Source organism: Macrosteles quadrilineatus, unplaced genomic scaffold (genome assembly GCF_028750875.1).
Source record: "Macrosteles quadrilineatus isolate MER2022 unplaced genomic scaffold, UCM_ALF_1.0 Scaffold_6__1_contigs__length_79288215, whole genome shotgun sequence".
Lineage (NCBI taxonomy): Eukaryota > Metazoa > Arthropoda > Insecta > Hemiptera > Cicadellidae > Macrosteles > Macrosteles quadrilineatus.
This window is the reverse complement of record NW_026542599.1, coordinates 68,232,829-68,250,982: the sequence shown is the minus strand read 5'-3', so window position 1 is coordinate 68,250,982 and position 18,154 is coordinate 68,232,829. Positions and strand designations below refer to the sequence as shown.

Genomic DNA, 18,154 nt, shown 5'->3' with positions numbered 1-18,154 from the left:
ATGTTTAAGTCCTAGTTTTTATAAATCTCACGCTATAAATTTATCACATGAAAATATATGTACTTCTGTCGTTGCATCTATTCAACACGAATCATGTAAATATTTACCTTACCTTACCTCCTTGGCCACTCAAACCTAAGAACCTGAAATCATCAAACCTGGAATGTGCATGTAGAGTTTGTATGTAAAAAACTAAGTAGAATTAATTATTTATTGAAACACTTGAAGAAATATGTATCCTCTGACTATGTTAAAACTGTCTACTTTAGTCTATTTCAAAGTGCCTTTTCCTATGGTCTCTTGCTCTGGGGAAATAGCCCTTCTGTGATTGATGTACTTCTCGCCCAAAAGAAATGTATTAGAATAATGACCGATTCTGATTATAAAGATCACTGCAGACCACTTTTTATACAAGAAAAGATTTTAACTGTTGTAAATCTCTACATCCTTCACTGCATGCTTCACACAAAGAAAAATCTTAACAGTTTAACTCTTAACAGAAATGTTCACAGTTATAACACAAGAAATTGTAATTCAATAGCTAGACCCTACACCAGGCTGAGCAAGGTGCTCAATTCTTTTGAACAAGTTGGTGTAAAATTAACAGGCTGCCTTTTGAAGCCCATCTGGCTGATTTTGACCACTTCAAAAAAGTACTTCAAAGGTGGCTTTCAGTCACACCCTTCTACAGTATTGAAGAATTCTTTGCCTGTGGTATTAGCCTAGTTTTTTAACCACATTGATATTTGATTTTTCTGTGATTTTATATTGTGATTTTATCTTGTGTAAATTTCTAACTTGTAAAACTTTCATTGCTAGCTGCTTGCCTAGTGTAGGCCTATTATTTATTCAAGTATGTCGCCCACTGTGATTTAACTTTTTTATACTTAATTACTATTGCATATATTATTTAGTAAGCCTGTCTGTATTATTCATAATTTATCTTATAAGTACCTATTTTTTGTGCATGTAAACCTTAATTGATGTAGCTTGATTGCATGTACTTGTTTATTATATTGACATGATCTATTGCATTTTATGTATAATGTTTAATGATCAAATAAATCTATCTATCTATCTATCTAAGAAGGTTTTTGGCCTCGCCAATAAGTTTCTTCCACTGCTGTAAATATTTACAAACTTTATATTTGTTTAATAAGTCTCTTTTGATTGGTACCAACCACGAATACTAGAAAAAAGTTATAGTTGGTTATTATTCAAGCGTTCGAGTTTTGATCAAATTTAAAACATACGAGATAATAAATTAAATTTTATTTAAATAAATAACCATTTATAATAAATGTTTGATTTGAATTACAGAATTTAAACCATTCATTGTTTAATGGATTCCTAAAATAAAGAGATTGTTTAATTTTGACAGGAAAAGATGAAAATATAATTTCTGCATTAAAATAAAATGCAAAAATATAACTCGTGACTTTTCTGTCAAATGAGCAACATTACTCTACTCTAATGGACGCGACAATAACCCAGCACTTAACCAAAAAGAATAAATCTTAGGTCTTGAATATGAAATGTTCCATCGGTACTTCGAGCGGTTTCTCATAACCTTGTATATTGTTAAAATCTTGTTATTCCAATTCATCCAAAAACATTATAGTTTCTACAGTAAATTAACACACTAAAATATAACTAATCCATTGTAAGTTTCTGATATGTTTCACAAATATATCATTAGTACAGAATATATCATTAGTACTATTAGTACAGAAATGAATTAAAAGTTCGCTGAAGAAGTCACAAAAGATAGAATGCATATAAGTTATAAGCCACTTAAATTTGAAAGAGGATTTTCTCAGAAGATTACAACTGTTACAGGAGTGGCTCGGAGGATCGCGCCAACTTTTGTTCTGTTTAAATTAATTTCTCCTCGGCAATGATCGATTGTTAGTCTGACAATTACAAGGTAATGGATTCAGCTTTCGATTTCGAAATAGACAATAACCATTGTTCGCTTTAATTTGTACATCGAAACTCATTTGTACGATTATTTGATTAATTTATTAAAACCATAAAATAATTATCGTGGCCCCTAATTTTAAATTCAATTTTAAACTACTTGTACGCTATATATATATACATACGCTATATGGATTTACTTAGGGAACATTAGATTTGATATTTTAAGAACAAAAAAAGTAAATATTAATTTCATCGCGATTAAATATACTTTCGCATTCTTTGTAATGGTGTAATACCTTTTCCATTCCAAAGAAGGCGAACGTACGTTTAAGTTTCATATCTCTAACATAGGTTAGTCTACCGGTTATAATCTATATGTTACGAGTTGGGAAACGGGGAACCGGCCACCTCTGGCCCTAATCCGTATATATAGAAGTTTGGTTAGGTTAGGTTAGCTTAAATTATATAAATGTGGCCCCTGAATTTATGGCCAGTGGCCGGGACCAATACATTCTAAGAGTTACCATACGAGTGTCATTTAAAATACTTGTGGTTCAGCGGTTCATGCAATGAAAAAGATTTAAAACACGATCAGTAGAAACAAGTTCTATTCTAGGTTCGCGCAGTTTCATGGAAGTTGTGGGATAAAGTATCTAGATAATCGATCTAGTCTTTCTTAATAAGCCTCTTTGGCTTTAGCTTTACAATCAAGTTATTGATTTAGGTCCTGTCCCCACTTGGACTGCGAGAGCTCTAGTGGCAAGTGCAGAGCTTCTTGTACAAGAGACATAAGTCCAAATCCTTCCTTTCACTAATTTGCTATGTGATAATACATGAAGAAAGAAACAGGGGTATTAGATGAGGAAAACTACATCTGTGTTAAAGATTTTCTCACAATTTATAATGTTTTAAAATAATTCAGTTACAAGTTACAGAATAGACTGAAGAAAAAATATTGGTAAAATTATAATAAAGTCTTACTTTACTACAGAATAAGTACACTTTTAATTTGTGTTTTTGGTCTTTTTGTTTATTTATTGAGATTAGAAACGTAACTGTAGTATTATTGTTAGAATCAAAATAAAAAAAAAACAATATTGTTAAATTAATGAGATGAAATTACAAGGGTCACTAAAAGTTTCCAATAATAAAGTGTTTCTATTCAGGTAGACACAAATTACATCATAAGGGCATTCTAACTGTAGTTGAAAGTTTAATCAGAACACCATTCAGAGATAATTAACTACTCTATATATAAACAGATCGATTAATATGCAGTACGGCTGACTCGTCCATAACATTCAAAGTGGTTGATCAAATTCTATGGATGCTGCTTTAGGTTATATTCTTACGTTAATATTCTATTTTTCGTTTCTTCACTGTTTTGGAGAGGTATTTTATTACTTTTTTCCTTCGAACTCATATTGTGGAAATTATCTTAAATAAATGAAAAAAATAAAAATCACTTTATTGTCACATACACAAGAATACATTCCAAGTTTCTAGCGCAGCTAGAGGAACAGGTGACATTGTCAAATATGCATAATATAAAACGAAGAAAACATGCCATAAATTAAAATAGTATTAAAGTAAAATTAACTATAAACTGAGTTATTGCCCAAAGTGTGCACCAATATTATTGTCATCCAGAAATTCAGATACAGAATAGAAGGTTTTTTCTATTAAATACAGCTTAAGGTCATTTTTGAATTTAGTTATGCAGTTAATATTTTTGAATCTATTTGGTAGACTATTGTAAAGCCTGAAACGCATAGGCCTAGTAGGGTGACTTTTCGTACAGACAAAGACGATGCCTTAGATACTGCAGGTTATCTTTGAAACGTGTGGGGTAGTGATGAACAATCTGCTTACTTACATATTTGTGAAAATTACTTTTTAAATTTACTAGAGTTTTGAAAATAAACAGTGAAGGCGTTATCAAGACTTCGTATAATATGAACTATTTTATCTTGTTTATTTTATCCTTTTAACTATTATTTGTATCTTGGAGCTAACTCAATTAAAGTATAAAAAGCTTAAAGATGAAAATGTCAGTTTATTTTTAAATTTACAGTCCATATATCGATGTATCATTCATGAATTTACTGATTTTCTAGACAGGGGGTTCGGACGGATCTATACGGGAATTGGAAGCTTCAAAATTACCACTACTATCTAAATGATCAACCATATTAAACTTCAACACTTGAGCTCAATATAACGTTTTAAATAAGAATACCATAATTTCAATCAGCAGACCAGAGTTACTTCAATCATTAGGTATTTTTCCTACATCAACAGTTTGTTAGACTAATGAAACAAGGGTAAATTGAATTGGAAACAACTTTATTCGCAATACTACATTACGTACTATATTACTAGCCTCACACATGTTTGATATATTACCAGATATGTTTGGTGGCCAGACTCCTCTCTGAAACGAGATCGACAGCTGCTAAGTGGTTCCTCACAGAGTAATTTCTGTCTCGAGTGGCTCACGAGATGAAGAGCCTTTTTCAATTTGTTATCAACAACTCTGTTGGTTTTCAATACAAAACCCCATGGCTGATTATTATTTTATAATTTAAGATTACGTATAGCTCACAGATTTTATGAGAACAAAAATTTTTTTTAATAGTGTTAATTAATGTTACTTCTTTAAAACTTAAGCAATTTGCACTGTAAGGAAAGTGGATTACTTTCACCTCTTGAGGATGTAAATCATACCTGCAGTATTATTACTATAGTACTCAAACTGGGCTGGTTAATGGATAAAGAAATATAGCCACCAAACATGATCTTAAAGAGAAAACAATGTTAGTGGATTGCATTAAATGATTCAATCTGGTTTCTTTTACTTCAGAAATGTTTAAGTTGTTTTTAGTTGCCAGGTGTGGGGGATAAATAAATTGTTATTGTACACCAACCATCGATAACAATTCCTCACTATCATTCCGCATGATTGGAGTTTTCTGTGGGACAGTACTAAATACTGAACAGAGCATTTCGGTATGTCAATGTCAAAAGTAAATCAAATGTCATGTTACGTGAGATGCCTAATGCTAAATTAAACTGTATCACTGTTGAAAACAATAAGATTGGACCGTTAGCAATAAGTCAGTGGACATGTAGCCCTATGAGTATGTCAACAATTATAACTCATTGAATAAATCATAAATGAATATCACATTTAATTTGGCATAATGGACAAACACTTATGGAAGGTGGATGATGACATTTTCGGGTAACAAACAATCCGCGTCAATATTGATTATTACACATAAGTCTCACAACATGATACATGGAGCTTTTTTATTTGTGAGTGAGTGAACTACTGGACCTTTGAAACTGATTACCTTCTAAAGAAACTTCTATAGGAAAATGTGTCATTAAAACAATTTAGTTGACAGAGTTTGCTGCAAGCTAAAGTATACTATCCCTTACGTATTGTTACTGTGTTAGTTGATAATACAGGAAATGTGCTATAGTCAACAAGAACCTTTTCTTAAAGCTTTGCTTAGTTAGAATGTCGGTGTTTAAAAAAAAATCTGTATTGTAAATCATCATAAAGCAGTATAAAAATCAGCTCACTCTATCAGTGGTTCTACTTAACTACTTATTCTGAAAAAGGCATCAACTCAAACATGGGAATGGAATCTTTGCCCATCGACGTGGTCTCCTCCCCACAGTCTTCTTCTGACCATTATACCACACCTTTAATATGGGAAAGGAATGTATTGTTCAGAACGTAGTCAAAGGTAATCTTCTATACTTAATCCATTCTGTTTGTCCATAGACGAGCGAGGCTGTCCCGGCCGTAAGGATGGCATGACGACATATTACAACTTCTCCGCTCTTAACGTCACTGACTCTCCCGCTGTCGAGGCGCCGCCCCTCCACTCTCTTGTGGTTCTGTACGTCGTGGTCCTCGTGGTCGGTCTCCTGGGGAACGCCTTCGTCGCCGCTGCCATCTGGAGTCAGCGGGTCGTCAGGAACATCCTGCTGCTGAACCTGTGTGCCTCAGACTTCCTCGTGTGCTGCCTCAGCGCGCCCGTCAGCATCGTAGCGGCACTGCAGCAAGGATGGACCCTAGGACTGGTGCCGTGCAAGATAGTGTTCTTCCTTCAGGTATAGTTGAAGAAGATGACATGCAACTAAAATGCATCATTCTCTATATCCACGATTTTTCAAGATAGTGAAAGAAATTCCATTTAATTTAGAAACAAGCTGGTCTAATGGTTGGGAAGGGGTCTTAAGACGCGGGGGTTTTGGGTCAAATTCTCAGAAAACAAATTTTCATGCGAAGTTTTCGAGGTGGCTACAAATTTACTTAGACCTACAACAACATTTTGTCAAAATTTAATAAATCCAAGATAATGTTCAAATTATTTTATTATTCACTTTTTCTTATGTTCTCTATGTACTTATACCAGTAATTATGTTACAGGGTGTGCCGGTGGCAGCCAGCACTTGGTCCCTAATGATGCTCTCCTTAGACAGATACACATCCATCCAACATCCACGTGTTCTCACGAGGTTCCGCGAGAGACGCCATCTTTCTTTTCTCATGATCGGAGTTGTCTGGTGTGTCTCTCTGGCCGTGTGTTCTCCAATCATATACAGGTTACTTTTAAAACACTTGTTAGTATTAGTAACACTTTTTAAACTCTACAATTAAATTTCCACCAGCAAATAGCTGAAACGGAGAGCACTCAGTTTTATGTTAGTGTGTGTGACAACTTATTAAACAGTTTTAGCATACTTTATGTCACATAAACGATTCCAGTTACAAAAAAATAAAACTATTACAAAAATAATCTTATTCTGTTGCACACTCAGCGCACTGTCGAACCACTATGTTCTCACTGAATTAAAACAAAACAAAACTTTGGGTCCAAAAGTAAATGCTCACACTTTTATTCTCACATAGGAAAAAGAATAAAACTAAAATGTGAACGAATTTTTTTTTGGCCTATGACCCAAAAATGGTACCATGGTCCCAGAACTAAGTATTATATGTTGTCTTATCTGTAAGGAAATTTGTTGAATTTTATAATGTTAACCATAAGATGATGATTCTAGTCGCACCATAATTGGCGACCCCGGGCCATGCGAAGAGGTGTGGGAAGACACTTCTCTCTGGACCACCTTCGTACTTGGTCACGTGACCCTGGTATATTTGCTGCCTGGCTTGACTGTAGCAGCCTGTCATCACTCTGTAGGCCACAAACTGTACGCTGCTTCTCTGTCAGCGGCCGTGGCCAACGGGGACATACCGCTGCCCATGCCTACCCTCTGTCGACCCAAGGAGGTCATCATCATCGCCTCCGTACAGAACGACATGCCCTCCAAGGTCAGGGCTTGGCTTATAGAAAAATAAAATAGTATTGTACTGTTGTATGGGATTATTGGGATCATGTTTTCTCGTTTTGGATTACCAAACGTGATTCGGTCTTCGGGTGAGAAAGTACCTTTACCGAAGGAAAATCGGCCGAGAAAGACCATGACCAAAGCTGTAAAATCACCTAAGGAAATGACAGATCGAACTATATTAGTCTAGACTAGACACAATAAACTGAAATGGCGGCCATACAAATTATGTCAAATAGCAAGTAATGCAAACAAAATTGAAACTGCCCCACTGTATTACGTTTGGAATCTATCAACGAATTTTTTAGTTTCAATATAACTTAAAACATTTTATCCTCCTTTAGCCTCATTGATGTTATGATACTCTTGGTGTAGATATTCATCTATTTATACAAAAACGAATAAAAGCATGAGTCAATGGTAATTCTTAATCCACTGAGTAAATCTCGTACTATCCTTTTCTTCCTTAATTCATACCAGGACAAACGGACAAGTGATTGTTCATGCTCTTTACAGACTGCGATGAACTGGGGCCGCGTCCCATTGCCACTGAAAAATGTATCGGTACTGTGCATTCATGTTGTGTACCAGATCCCTCTTGCTTTCTCTGCAAATACCAAAGGTGCACATGGATGGGCAAGTTCAAGATTAAAAGGAGAGAGTTAATAAATAAAATTAAATTTTTTTCTCCATTAATTTCATATCTAAAAACATAAAATATTAGTCCGTATGGTTTCTATTTACGTTAAAAAATAGTTTAAGTTAATAATGTATGGGGATTTTTTCAACATTGACAATTTGACAAAAACCTAGTTATTTAATCTACCTATACCCTAGGTTATTTATAAAGAAAAACTATATTTAATCTTATATTGGTGTCTAATATTGGTTGTTTATTTATTTTGAAAGAGCGGGGGCCACAGCTGCTTGCAAACAAATGGCACAGCTGATTCTGTGGATACCCGACAGTTGTATTTTTACCCTAGATATTACACAAATCTGCTTCTAGAAAATATAGAGGGATGATGATTTTTTAACATTTGGATTGATTTCTAATAAAGTGAAGTATGGATTTTGTGTTTCATCATTTATAAATATTTAAAAGATAAATAAATACAGCCTACTAAAAATGCAGTGCTGTGGTTAGCACAAGTCCTGGCATCCACTGCTAGGAGTGTCATGCAGTTACGTAGTGCGTGTGCCGCAACTACACGGCGCTCCTAGAGGTGGACGCTAGAGCTTATGCTAACCGCAGTACTGTTGTTGGTCTATATTTAATTCTATTATAAGTATCGAATGAACAATTTGTGCAGGTGATTCACTACAAACATGACCAAGAAGACTCGGATGACGCTAAGAACGGGGCGAAGATCAGGAGTGACATAGCGGAGCATCGGCGGGGAGGGACGCTCAAAGGACGTCCGCAGACAGACTCCCGCCGCAAAAAGCTGCCCAAGTCACCCAAACAAGCGCGGGCTGCGCGGAGTCCCCGGCGACCACCTCTCACTAAGCAGGCAAGTCGCCAGTCCCTCCACAGTCGCCGACGACTGGCGCAGATGTTGGTGGCGCTGGTGGTCGTGTTCGCCACTTGCTGGCTTCCCTACGTCACTCTCAGGTAGTCTTTGTGTTCACCTTCATAACCTAGAACGCTATGAACTAGCTTAAAACAGGGGTTCTCATTAAATTTAGGCTAGGCTTGGATGGCAGTGGTGTTATCACATGTCATTGGTGATTGACAAAATTTGAACCTCAGACCTTGGGGCTTGGTGAATAAAGCCCTATGCTTTCTAATTAACCAGATCGCTCCTAAACGCTTAAGCATTAGGGTCTTTTTTTAATGATTTACGATGTTGTGCATGAAATATTCCAGAAAGATTTAGTGAGACTAGAGTTTACCCGTAGTTACCTGAAACAGAAAGAGTATTGAGGAAAGAAACATGAAAGACGAAACGATTTTGTGACTCTAGATTACTCTACTTCTGGTTGAAGTGTAGACCCCTCCTGGGGTCATGACTGCTGTGGGCCTTTAGCCCTGACAGCTTATTAGCTGCCCGTCAATATCGGTGGTGGTGTGGTTACTTAGTCCAGCATTCTGCGACGGATTTGCGGGAAACAAGTTAAGTTAAGTTAAGTTTGCTTAAGTGTATACGTAAAAGATACTTGCATAAAAAGAACTAACCAGTAATTTTTAATGCGGAACTATACGGTTACCAAATCATAATCCTACCCATTAATGGACGAGTATAACTTCAATGGCTTTAGAACTGTGTTAACTTACTTGTCGATTTAATCAAGAGGCGGACAAGTGCGAGGCGATCTCCTACACCAAAACCAGACGGCAGGCAGATGGACATCACCTCACCATCGATCGCCACCCCGTCCCTTGGAAGAAGGTGGTGAAGTACCTGGGGGTACTCCTTGACCAGCGTTTGACGATGACACCAAACGTCACAAGACTCCAGACACTCACTGCCAGCGCCATCAGGAGCCTCGGCCCTCTGATCCAGAGTCTTTTGCCGTTCTGTCTAGTCCTGGACCACACACACTCCACGATCAACCCCATCATCTATTGGTTCCTAACCCTATACATCATGGTATAATGACCGTGTTATGTTTCAGGATATACTCAGTAACTTCTTCTTCAGACCCTGCTCTGATCCAGAGTCTGTTGCCATTCCGTCTACTCCTGGACCACACACACTCCACGATCAACCCCATCATCTATTGGTTCCTAACCCTATACATCATGGTATAATGACCGTGTTATGTTTCAGGATATACTCAGTAACTTCTTCTTCAGACCCTGCTCTGATCCAGAGTCTGTTACCGTTCTGTCTACTCCTGGGACACACACACTCCGCGATCAATCCCATCGTTTATTGGTTCCTAACCCTATACATCATGGTATAATGACCGTGTTATGTTTCAGGATTTACTCAGTAACTTCTTCTTCAGACCCTGCTCTGATCCAGAGTCTGTTACCGTTCTGTCTACTCCTGGGACACACACACTCCGCGATCAACCCCATCGTCTATTGGTTCCTAACCCTATACATCATGGTATAATGACCGTGTTATGTTTCAGGATTTACTCAGTAACTTCTTCTTCAGACCCTGCTCTGATCCAGAGTCTGTTACCGTTCTGTCTACTCCTGGGACACACACACTCCGCGATCAACCCCATCGTTTATTGGTTCCTCAACCGCCAATCCCTGCAGACTACCTCATGTGTAGCTTGGCTCAGGAAAGGCTCTCAGAGAGACAAACTAGCCAACCACTTCCGCTTCCTCGGCAACAACCCTGTGGATCATCGTCGACCTTCGTCTACCAATGAGGCTGCTCTGGGAGCGTTCCACCCGAGATACACGGTGCCCAAGACGCGGCCGAGGGTACATCAACCTAGAGAGTCTTCGCAGTTCTACGCCTAGCAAACCTACGATCATCCTTTTGTGCAAGCGTAGAAAAGGAATCTATCCATGGGGATTTTTGTGACATTTAAGAGTCTTATTTTCCTTTTCCTGGATTGATAAAACTTTGTTGTTCTACCATTAAGTCGCAAGAGTTGCCTTAACTCTACATATGTATATTAAACGGAATAATAAATAAATTGGTGTATTAACTTTGTAAAAAACTGTCAGTAACTCGTTAAGACAATTTATTTGATCTAATAAAATCAAAAGAATGCATCCTACTAAGAAAAAAAACATAAATATTATTCTTATTTATTTTAATATTTAGTTCTAAAGCACAACTTCTTAGTAGACGCAGTATGAATTTTTCTATAATTTAAAGAGGAATTGTTTTTGAGGCGAATGTTGCATTGGCACCCTCCCCAATAGTGCATTTTGCCCTTACTAATGAATATCATCCTCCTAAAAAAACGTGTACTTCGAGGAAGTAAAAGAGTATTTTTTTACCACACATATTGTTATCAGTTTGCATATTTAACTATTATATTTTTACTGTTTCTTATTACAAGACCTCTTGAAGTACAGGCATTTGAATGAGAAAGTTATAATCGTAGTCAATAGAGGCTTGCTTAACCGAATTTAAAGATATTAACTTCTGTTTTTAAATGAATTTATTAAAAAAAAACTAGTGTTTTTATTATGTGAGTAGACAAGTTTTTCTGGAATTGACAGGCCTGTACATTTTTTTAATATGTAGTTTTCCAGTTCGGTTTTATGTAAAACATCTTATGTAGTGAAAAATGCCTATGAGCTTATAGTGAAAGTCAAGGTTGTTTTTTTCTCTAACGTCATGTTTTGCTGTGAATAATGTTCAAACGAACAGTCAATGATATGGAATACAGTAGTTTCTGTTTATTTAAAATTTAGTTTAGTCTAAAAGTGAACCGAGTTTACAAATAAAACTTAAATGAAAGAATTTTGAATTTTCACAATCAGGTAAAACTATAACGACATATTGTTAATATCTAAAGGAAAATTGTTGAAGTTCAAACCACTGTTGTACATATTTTGTAATAATGTGTATAATGTGGTTAAATGTTTGTATAGCTTAAAAATTATTCAAGTGTCAAACTGTGTTGAATATGAACACACTGTTACCCATGTTGTTATAAGGTGTTAGGCGTGAATCTACTCTTCATGGGTGTTTACTGCACTTTCCTATCATTTATATTTATAAATATGTCTAGACATTTATAAATATTTTGTAGAACATCCTCTTTGTGACAATCAGGGCTGGTCCCTTGTGAGTAAAGTGCTACGAGAAAGCTTCTTCTGTGAGATAGGTGTAAAGTAAGTTTATATTTCCTATGGTAAATTGTTAATACTTAAAACGTTACATGTCACACATTTATGTTTATAGTGTAAAGTAGTATCAAAGATTCAATTAAGAGTAATTACATTGTGAGAAATGCCGTAATAATATAAACTTTTGTAGAAACTTTCAAGACTACAGGAGAACCTCAATTAAGTACTAAGATTAAAATTTAACTACAATTCATACAGCGATCAATGTAAACTAAGTTAAAGATATGTGAAAACTGGTGAGTTATGGTTACAAGATCGTGTAAATTACTATTGACATTAACGTAAATCGTTATAATTATGTGCCTTAAGTAATTGGCAAGAGAAAATTACATTAATAACTTAAAATAAGCTGCAATGAAAAGTCGCAAGCAAAGTAGTTTTAATTTAAACTTATAAATTAAGTAAAAATAATGTCCAAATATTGTGTTTTTACTGTAAAATAGTAAAACAATATAATTACTGATTAACTTAATTATTAGCATTTAAAAATGAAACCTAACTATTGTAACCGAAGTATTTAAGAAAGTACTAATTTAAACACAAATTAAAAACATTTATCTTTAAAAATATATACGATGCAAGAAAATAATTGTTACTGGGAAATCAACACCAGTGGGTTTCCTTCCATTGGAGAATAACAATATTTCAATATTTTGACGAAAACCTCCGACTTATTCTAGCATAGCATTTGAAGTAAAGCTAATTCTAAAAGCAACGACATTCATTCAAAACTATTATGCTATTTACCAGTCGTTTGAATGTAAGTTTTTCACTTAGTTCTAGTAAGCATTTATGAATCGTTGAAGACTTCTATTTTGTCTTTGGTAGTGAAACAACCCTCAAGTTATGTTTACGATGAAATTGTAATAATTGTGGTGTAACATACTGTGCTGTGTTTATATACTTGAGTTAACATTTTAAATGTGTAGGATATTTCTTTCAATTTTAACCTAATGTTTATGGGTTTGTCGTTTATTTACACATTTACAGTCGGGACCACGAGAGTCGGCAGTCGGTGGTAGCCAATCACAAGACAAGGCTAGTGCGACGTTGCCAATTCGCCCGTTGACGATACTAATTAAAATACTAAACAATATTTTCTAATCAGCTGATATTACTAGATTTGGCAACACCACGCTGTCCTCATTGGCTCCTTCAAAGTCACGTGGTAAATAGGCTCCTCCGTCAACTGCAGACTCTCGTGGTCCCGACTGTAGTTACAAAATACGATACTGCTTCCTTTTTAACCTCTTGGTTTGGTAATACTTTATTCATTGTTCCAATTTGATATCATGCACTCCTTGAACATTACAATTGTAAAATAAAACAAATACACCTAGAGATATTTTTTAATTAATCAACGGTTTTATACACTACTCACAGTTACAGTGAACATAATTTTATATTTGACGAACCATAATTTACATTGTGTGAAACATTCTGGGGAATTTATGCTTAGTCTTAAGCATTACAATATAAGCGACCTTTAGGTCAATTCAACTGGTATTTCGTAAGTGTTGTATGTGTTTGCAATACAAAGTCTTTGTCCTGATACATATTTTACTATAAGCGTTTCAAGTGTGTTGTTGGTGTTGATGTTTATTATCTAGCGATATATTTTTATGGCTCTTAAATATAAGCTGGCGGAAACTATTTTGATACGTAGTTCTAGTTTATCTAATCCTATCTAATACTTGTACATTTTATTGTGATACTAGAGATTTTCGGTAAACATTATCTATTGTTACATATTTTGTTGAATGTTACACTACTACATCTTACTTTTTAATTTAAGTATACTTTTTGGCATACGGTTCTTTTGTTTTACCATACCGTTTGACTTTCTTAATAAAATTGCATAAACTTTATACAGAAAAAAATAAGTCCATGCGAATGTGTGTTCGAACGAAAACTTCTTTTTCTGAACTAAACGGATAGTCTATTTTGTCCTATATAATATATAATTTTGAAATCTTCGTTTTAATCGATTAAGTATCAATAAGTATATGGTTCATAAACAGTTACATTTATGAACTTTTATTTTTGGTAAAATAATTCATTACCTAACTTTTTAGTATAGATATTGAGCCGTTTGCCGTCATATTGTTATATATTTGTAAAATTGATGGACCAATAAATATTATTATCGTTTTTAACTCGATTTTTATTGATTAAGATTCAATTTAGAAATCATTAGCTGGTAAATTAGTAATTTCATTGCACTTTTCACATTAAATAATCAATTAGGGGTGTAGTAAATGATTTTATTAATCATTATTAACTAAAAAAAACAATAGCAAAGAAATAGGTCTATTATATTTGCATTATGGAAATTAGTTGCTTATATTTCTCACACTACTTAATTAAGCTAAGGGCATTCTCCATGTCTCTGAAATATGCTACAACCATTTAATACATTTTAATTGTTTTTATTATACCTATATATTTTTTGAGCTATAACTTACCTTAATCTTGAACATTTGTAAGTAGCTTTTACCGAATTTCCCATATGGGATATAAGCTATTACCATAAGTCCCATGGTAAGACCTGGACCCAGGACCCATTTACTTTTTCGTTTTGAGGTCCCCACACAATTCTTATTGTCTTCCCTGTAGTAGAAAACCTAAGTAATTATTAAAATAGGAAATAAATCTGTTATTAAGGGTATTCCCTTATATATATAATAATAAATTCCAGCCAGGTAGATGGAAATTCTCCTAGCTTGCAGGTTTGCTGCGCCAGGGTTATTTTGTGAGTTATTAACTAGTGGTTTTAAATGCCACTAAAATTCACCTCAAATTCTACAAAATAGTTAGTACACAAATTTTCCCAGACAATACACAGTGAGAGATGAGTTGTCGCATTTAGCTTTGCTTACAGTGTACATCATGATTTGTGTCAACTGCAATCATCAATCAAATGTATGATCTCTACGTCACTGACATCCCGAACTACGCTGTCACTGACATTAACGTTACGCTGAAAAATGACGTCATGAATTATAACATCCAGTGTATGTTTATAAGCCATTAGCTATCCAGCAAAATTATGGGGAACAGAGTAGTTGTTTTTATGTTCTAACTTGTTTAGGATATGAGAATTACTGCTTTAATTTATAAATATTAGAGGTCGTCCAATGGTCGAAAACTCGACCAAAAATATATTATGTACAGACTTTTCATCCTAGGCTGTAAATAAAACTATGATTGAAATTTCTTCTATTTGTTCAGATTTTCTGTTAAAAAATCGTTGTTATTTCGTTACCAGCATAGCAACCCATAAGGCCCCTGTAATTTCTTTTTTATTTTGAATTATTCTTTTGTGTTTTTTTTTTAGTCTATTTTAATTTATAAATGTATTATATACATCTACAGGAGAATGTCTTTCTAACAGTATTCATAGATTTCCCGCGCGATGTACACGAGCTGAGAAAAAAGGTTTTAAAGAAACATCCTTGCCTATTAATATATGGATAGTTTTATGTACTATTTACTTAGGCCGGATTCCATAATTTCATATTATGGTTAATGCAAAAAAAGTTATAAATTAAGACACATAGAGTATAGAAACATGATTTAATAGTATATATCATCAGTAAGGGCGTAAAGTGAATCTGTTCGACACGAAGTCATGTTTTACGATCGAGGGGAAACCGAGGTCGGAAAATGAGCGAGGGTGGAAAAAGTCACTTTTTGCCCGTATGATGAACTATATTTGACGTCATATTGCACCATTTTAAGCATAGGCCTAGTTGAAAACGTCAAAATTGTTCACGTAATGATTAGCCTACCTCTAAAAACTATTTCTAATTTGTTTTCAATTTTGATTGTGTTAGTGTACCATCTATATGTCGAACTGTTAAAATGCAACAATAAGCTAAACCCGATTTAAACGAACGATACATACTTTCGATACATGCGATTGCTTACCAATCCCAAGATAAACAAAGACGACTAAATAAACTAAATTAGTATTTTAAACAGGAACAAAATCTTCCTGTAATATCCGTAATAATAATCGAGGATATAAAATAACATAGAAATCATTCACTATCTCCCAAAAATATTGAGTCAGGCTTTAAAATACACCATACCGTGTTTAAATGATAAATAACAAGGCATTCTTAAGCTTTATGGCATCATTATGTATAAAACTCTTTGGTGGCTGTCTTTGTGCTCTATAATCAATAAAAGATTAATCTAGTGATCCATTCATTAGTAAAGCCTCGATGTTAAATAGATCATAGGCCCTACACTCTTAAAATAAAAACTAGTTTTTTTCAATAATAACTCATAGCCACCTTTCTTACTAATCTTATTTATGAACTAAAATACTGCGATCTTTAAAGTTACTTCGGTTGGGTAACCAAATCTTTATACCAAAAACCATTATTTATCTTAATTTTCTTGCATCATTTATCGTTATAAACAAGGATTAAAAAAATGTTACTATTAAAGGGTGTTGCTATTGAATATACTATAATCATCAAAGACATGGTTTAAGATGGGTATAAGTAGATTGTTTGATACATACGTATACTTGTAATTCTGCAACAATTGTTGTGGAAATCACCAGGATTTAACCTGAAAGGCAAAGGGGTGGTGAATTAATGTACGAGGCCACAATTATCGCAACCACATAAATATTTACTTTGCCTAACAAACAAGCGGTTTAGTTGGGGCTTGTCACAACTTTGCAACACGACAGAAAACACTGTAGGGTTTCCATTGTCTGTGACTGTAGCCTGTATTGTTTTTAGAAATTATGCTTCACCCAACTAGGTCTTAGCTAAAGCCAACGTTTAATACTGTTATTGCACTTTTAAGCAGTTAAAAACGGTGCATCATCTTTTGTGATAATTTGTAATTGAAATTAATTGTTTCCATTCTATGTAAAATGTAATGGATTAAAATATTTAAATATGACAGTATCACATAAAATCACAAAATATTACCATGCAAAGTTGTTAACTACTAAAAAGTGCAATAACAGTAATAAAACTATATTAAATGTTACCTTTTTAAGAGCCTAGTTGGGTGTAAAAACAATATGGTTAGAATCCTTCACCAGTTGAGCTGAAATACTCTTCCCACTAGAATTAAATCCGAAATTTTAAACCATAAAGAGAATCTTTAACTTAAAGTTAGTTATCTCCAAAACAATTGGAAGATGCATTAAGTACCTTGCAAATGTGCAATAACAATTAAATTTTTTTTTTTAACATACACAGAAACCTATCGATCTGTTGAAAAATCTATGAAATTGGTATATGTGTAAATCATTAAGAAATACAAATAGGGAGTAAGAGTTTTACTTTAATATTAAAATCTATTCGTATTAGTAGGTTACCAAATTTATAAAACCACAACCACCAGTAAATGCTACAGAATATAATTAATTTTTTTTCAAGTTCAATAGTATCGAGAACAATGTTGTTCTATGATCAATCAATTGACCAATAGATTCTCTTTGCCAAGCTGCACATATTTGTCCATGATGCAGATTATCCAGGGTAGCAAGTCTTGCTTTGATCATGGGATGTAAACAGTCTCATGCACAACCTATCTGGACGGTTTGGAAACACAAGGTTGATTTAAACATCACCCAAACTAACCAACAGGTTTGCTTCTCCCATCAACATTCTTATGAAAGCACGCTGCTGAATTGCGAATCAATAATAAATATAATTATAATAGGAGTCATCTGCAATAAATGATAAGTAATTAAATTTTGTATACTGGTTATTGTATATGTCTTGGTCTTAAAATACTCCTAGAAATAAAGGATTTCGTTTGAGATATTGATAATTTGAATCACTTAAGTTCAAGGTACTGTATTAGGCCTGCTCAATAAAAAAAAACATAAATTTTATTATTACTCGAATTTGGAATCTAATTTCATATGTTTATTTCAGAGAACCTTCAGTAAAATGCCGGCTTTCATTCGATTTATCGAATATTAATATCGGACGTACCTAAATTAGACTGCTGAATCACAAACAACCCATATTGTTAAGAAATGAGTTATTTATCATCAATAGATAAGTGATTTTGCTTGAAACCTCAACAGTAACCGTCGATTTCGAC

At 34.3% G+C, this 18,154-nt stretch overlaps 1 protein-coding gene across 1 annotated transcript in view; it reads left to right on the top strand.

Annotated features, from left to right (window-relative positions):
* Window positions 1-10,868, top strand: part of LOC128997020 (cholecystokinin receptor type A) — a 51,691-nt gene extending 40,823 nt beyond the window's left edge. The window contains exons 2-6 of the mRNA XM_054422598.1: window positions 5,720-6,051; window positions 6,371-6,546; window positions 7,006-7,276; window positions 8,607-8,908; window positions 10,378-10,868. Of these exons, the coding sequence (XP_054278573.1) occupies window positions 5,752-6,051; window positions 6,371-6,546; window positions 7,006-7,276; window positions 8,607-8,908; window positions 10,378-10,720 (1,392 nt within the window). The 5' untranslated portion in view covers window positions 5,720-5,751 and the 3' untranslated portion in view covers window positions 10,721-10,868. The remainder of the gene's footprint in view (window positions 1-5,719; window positions 6,052-6,370; window positions 6,547-7,005; window positions 7,277-8,606; window positions 8,909-10,377) is intronic.
* Window positions 10,869-18,154: the final 7,286 nt, after the last annotated feature.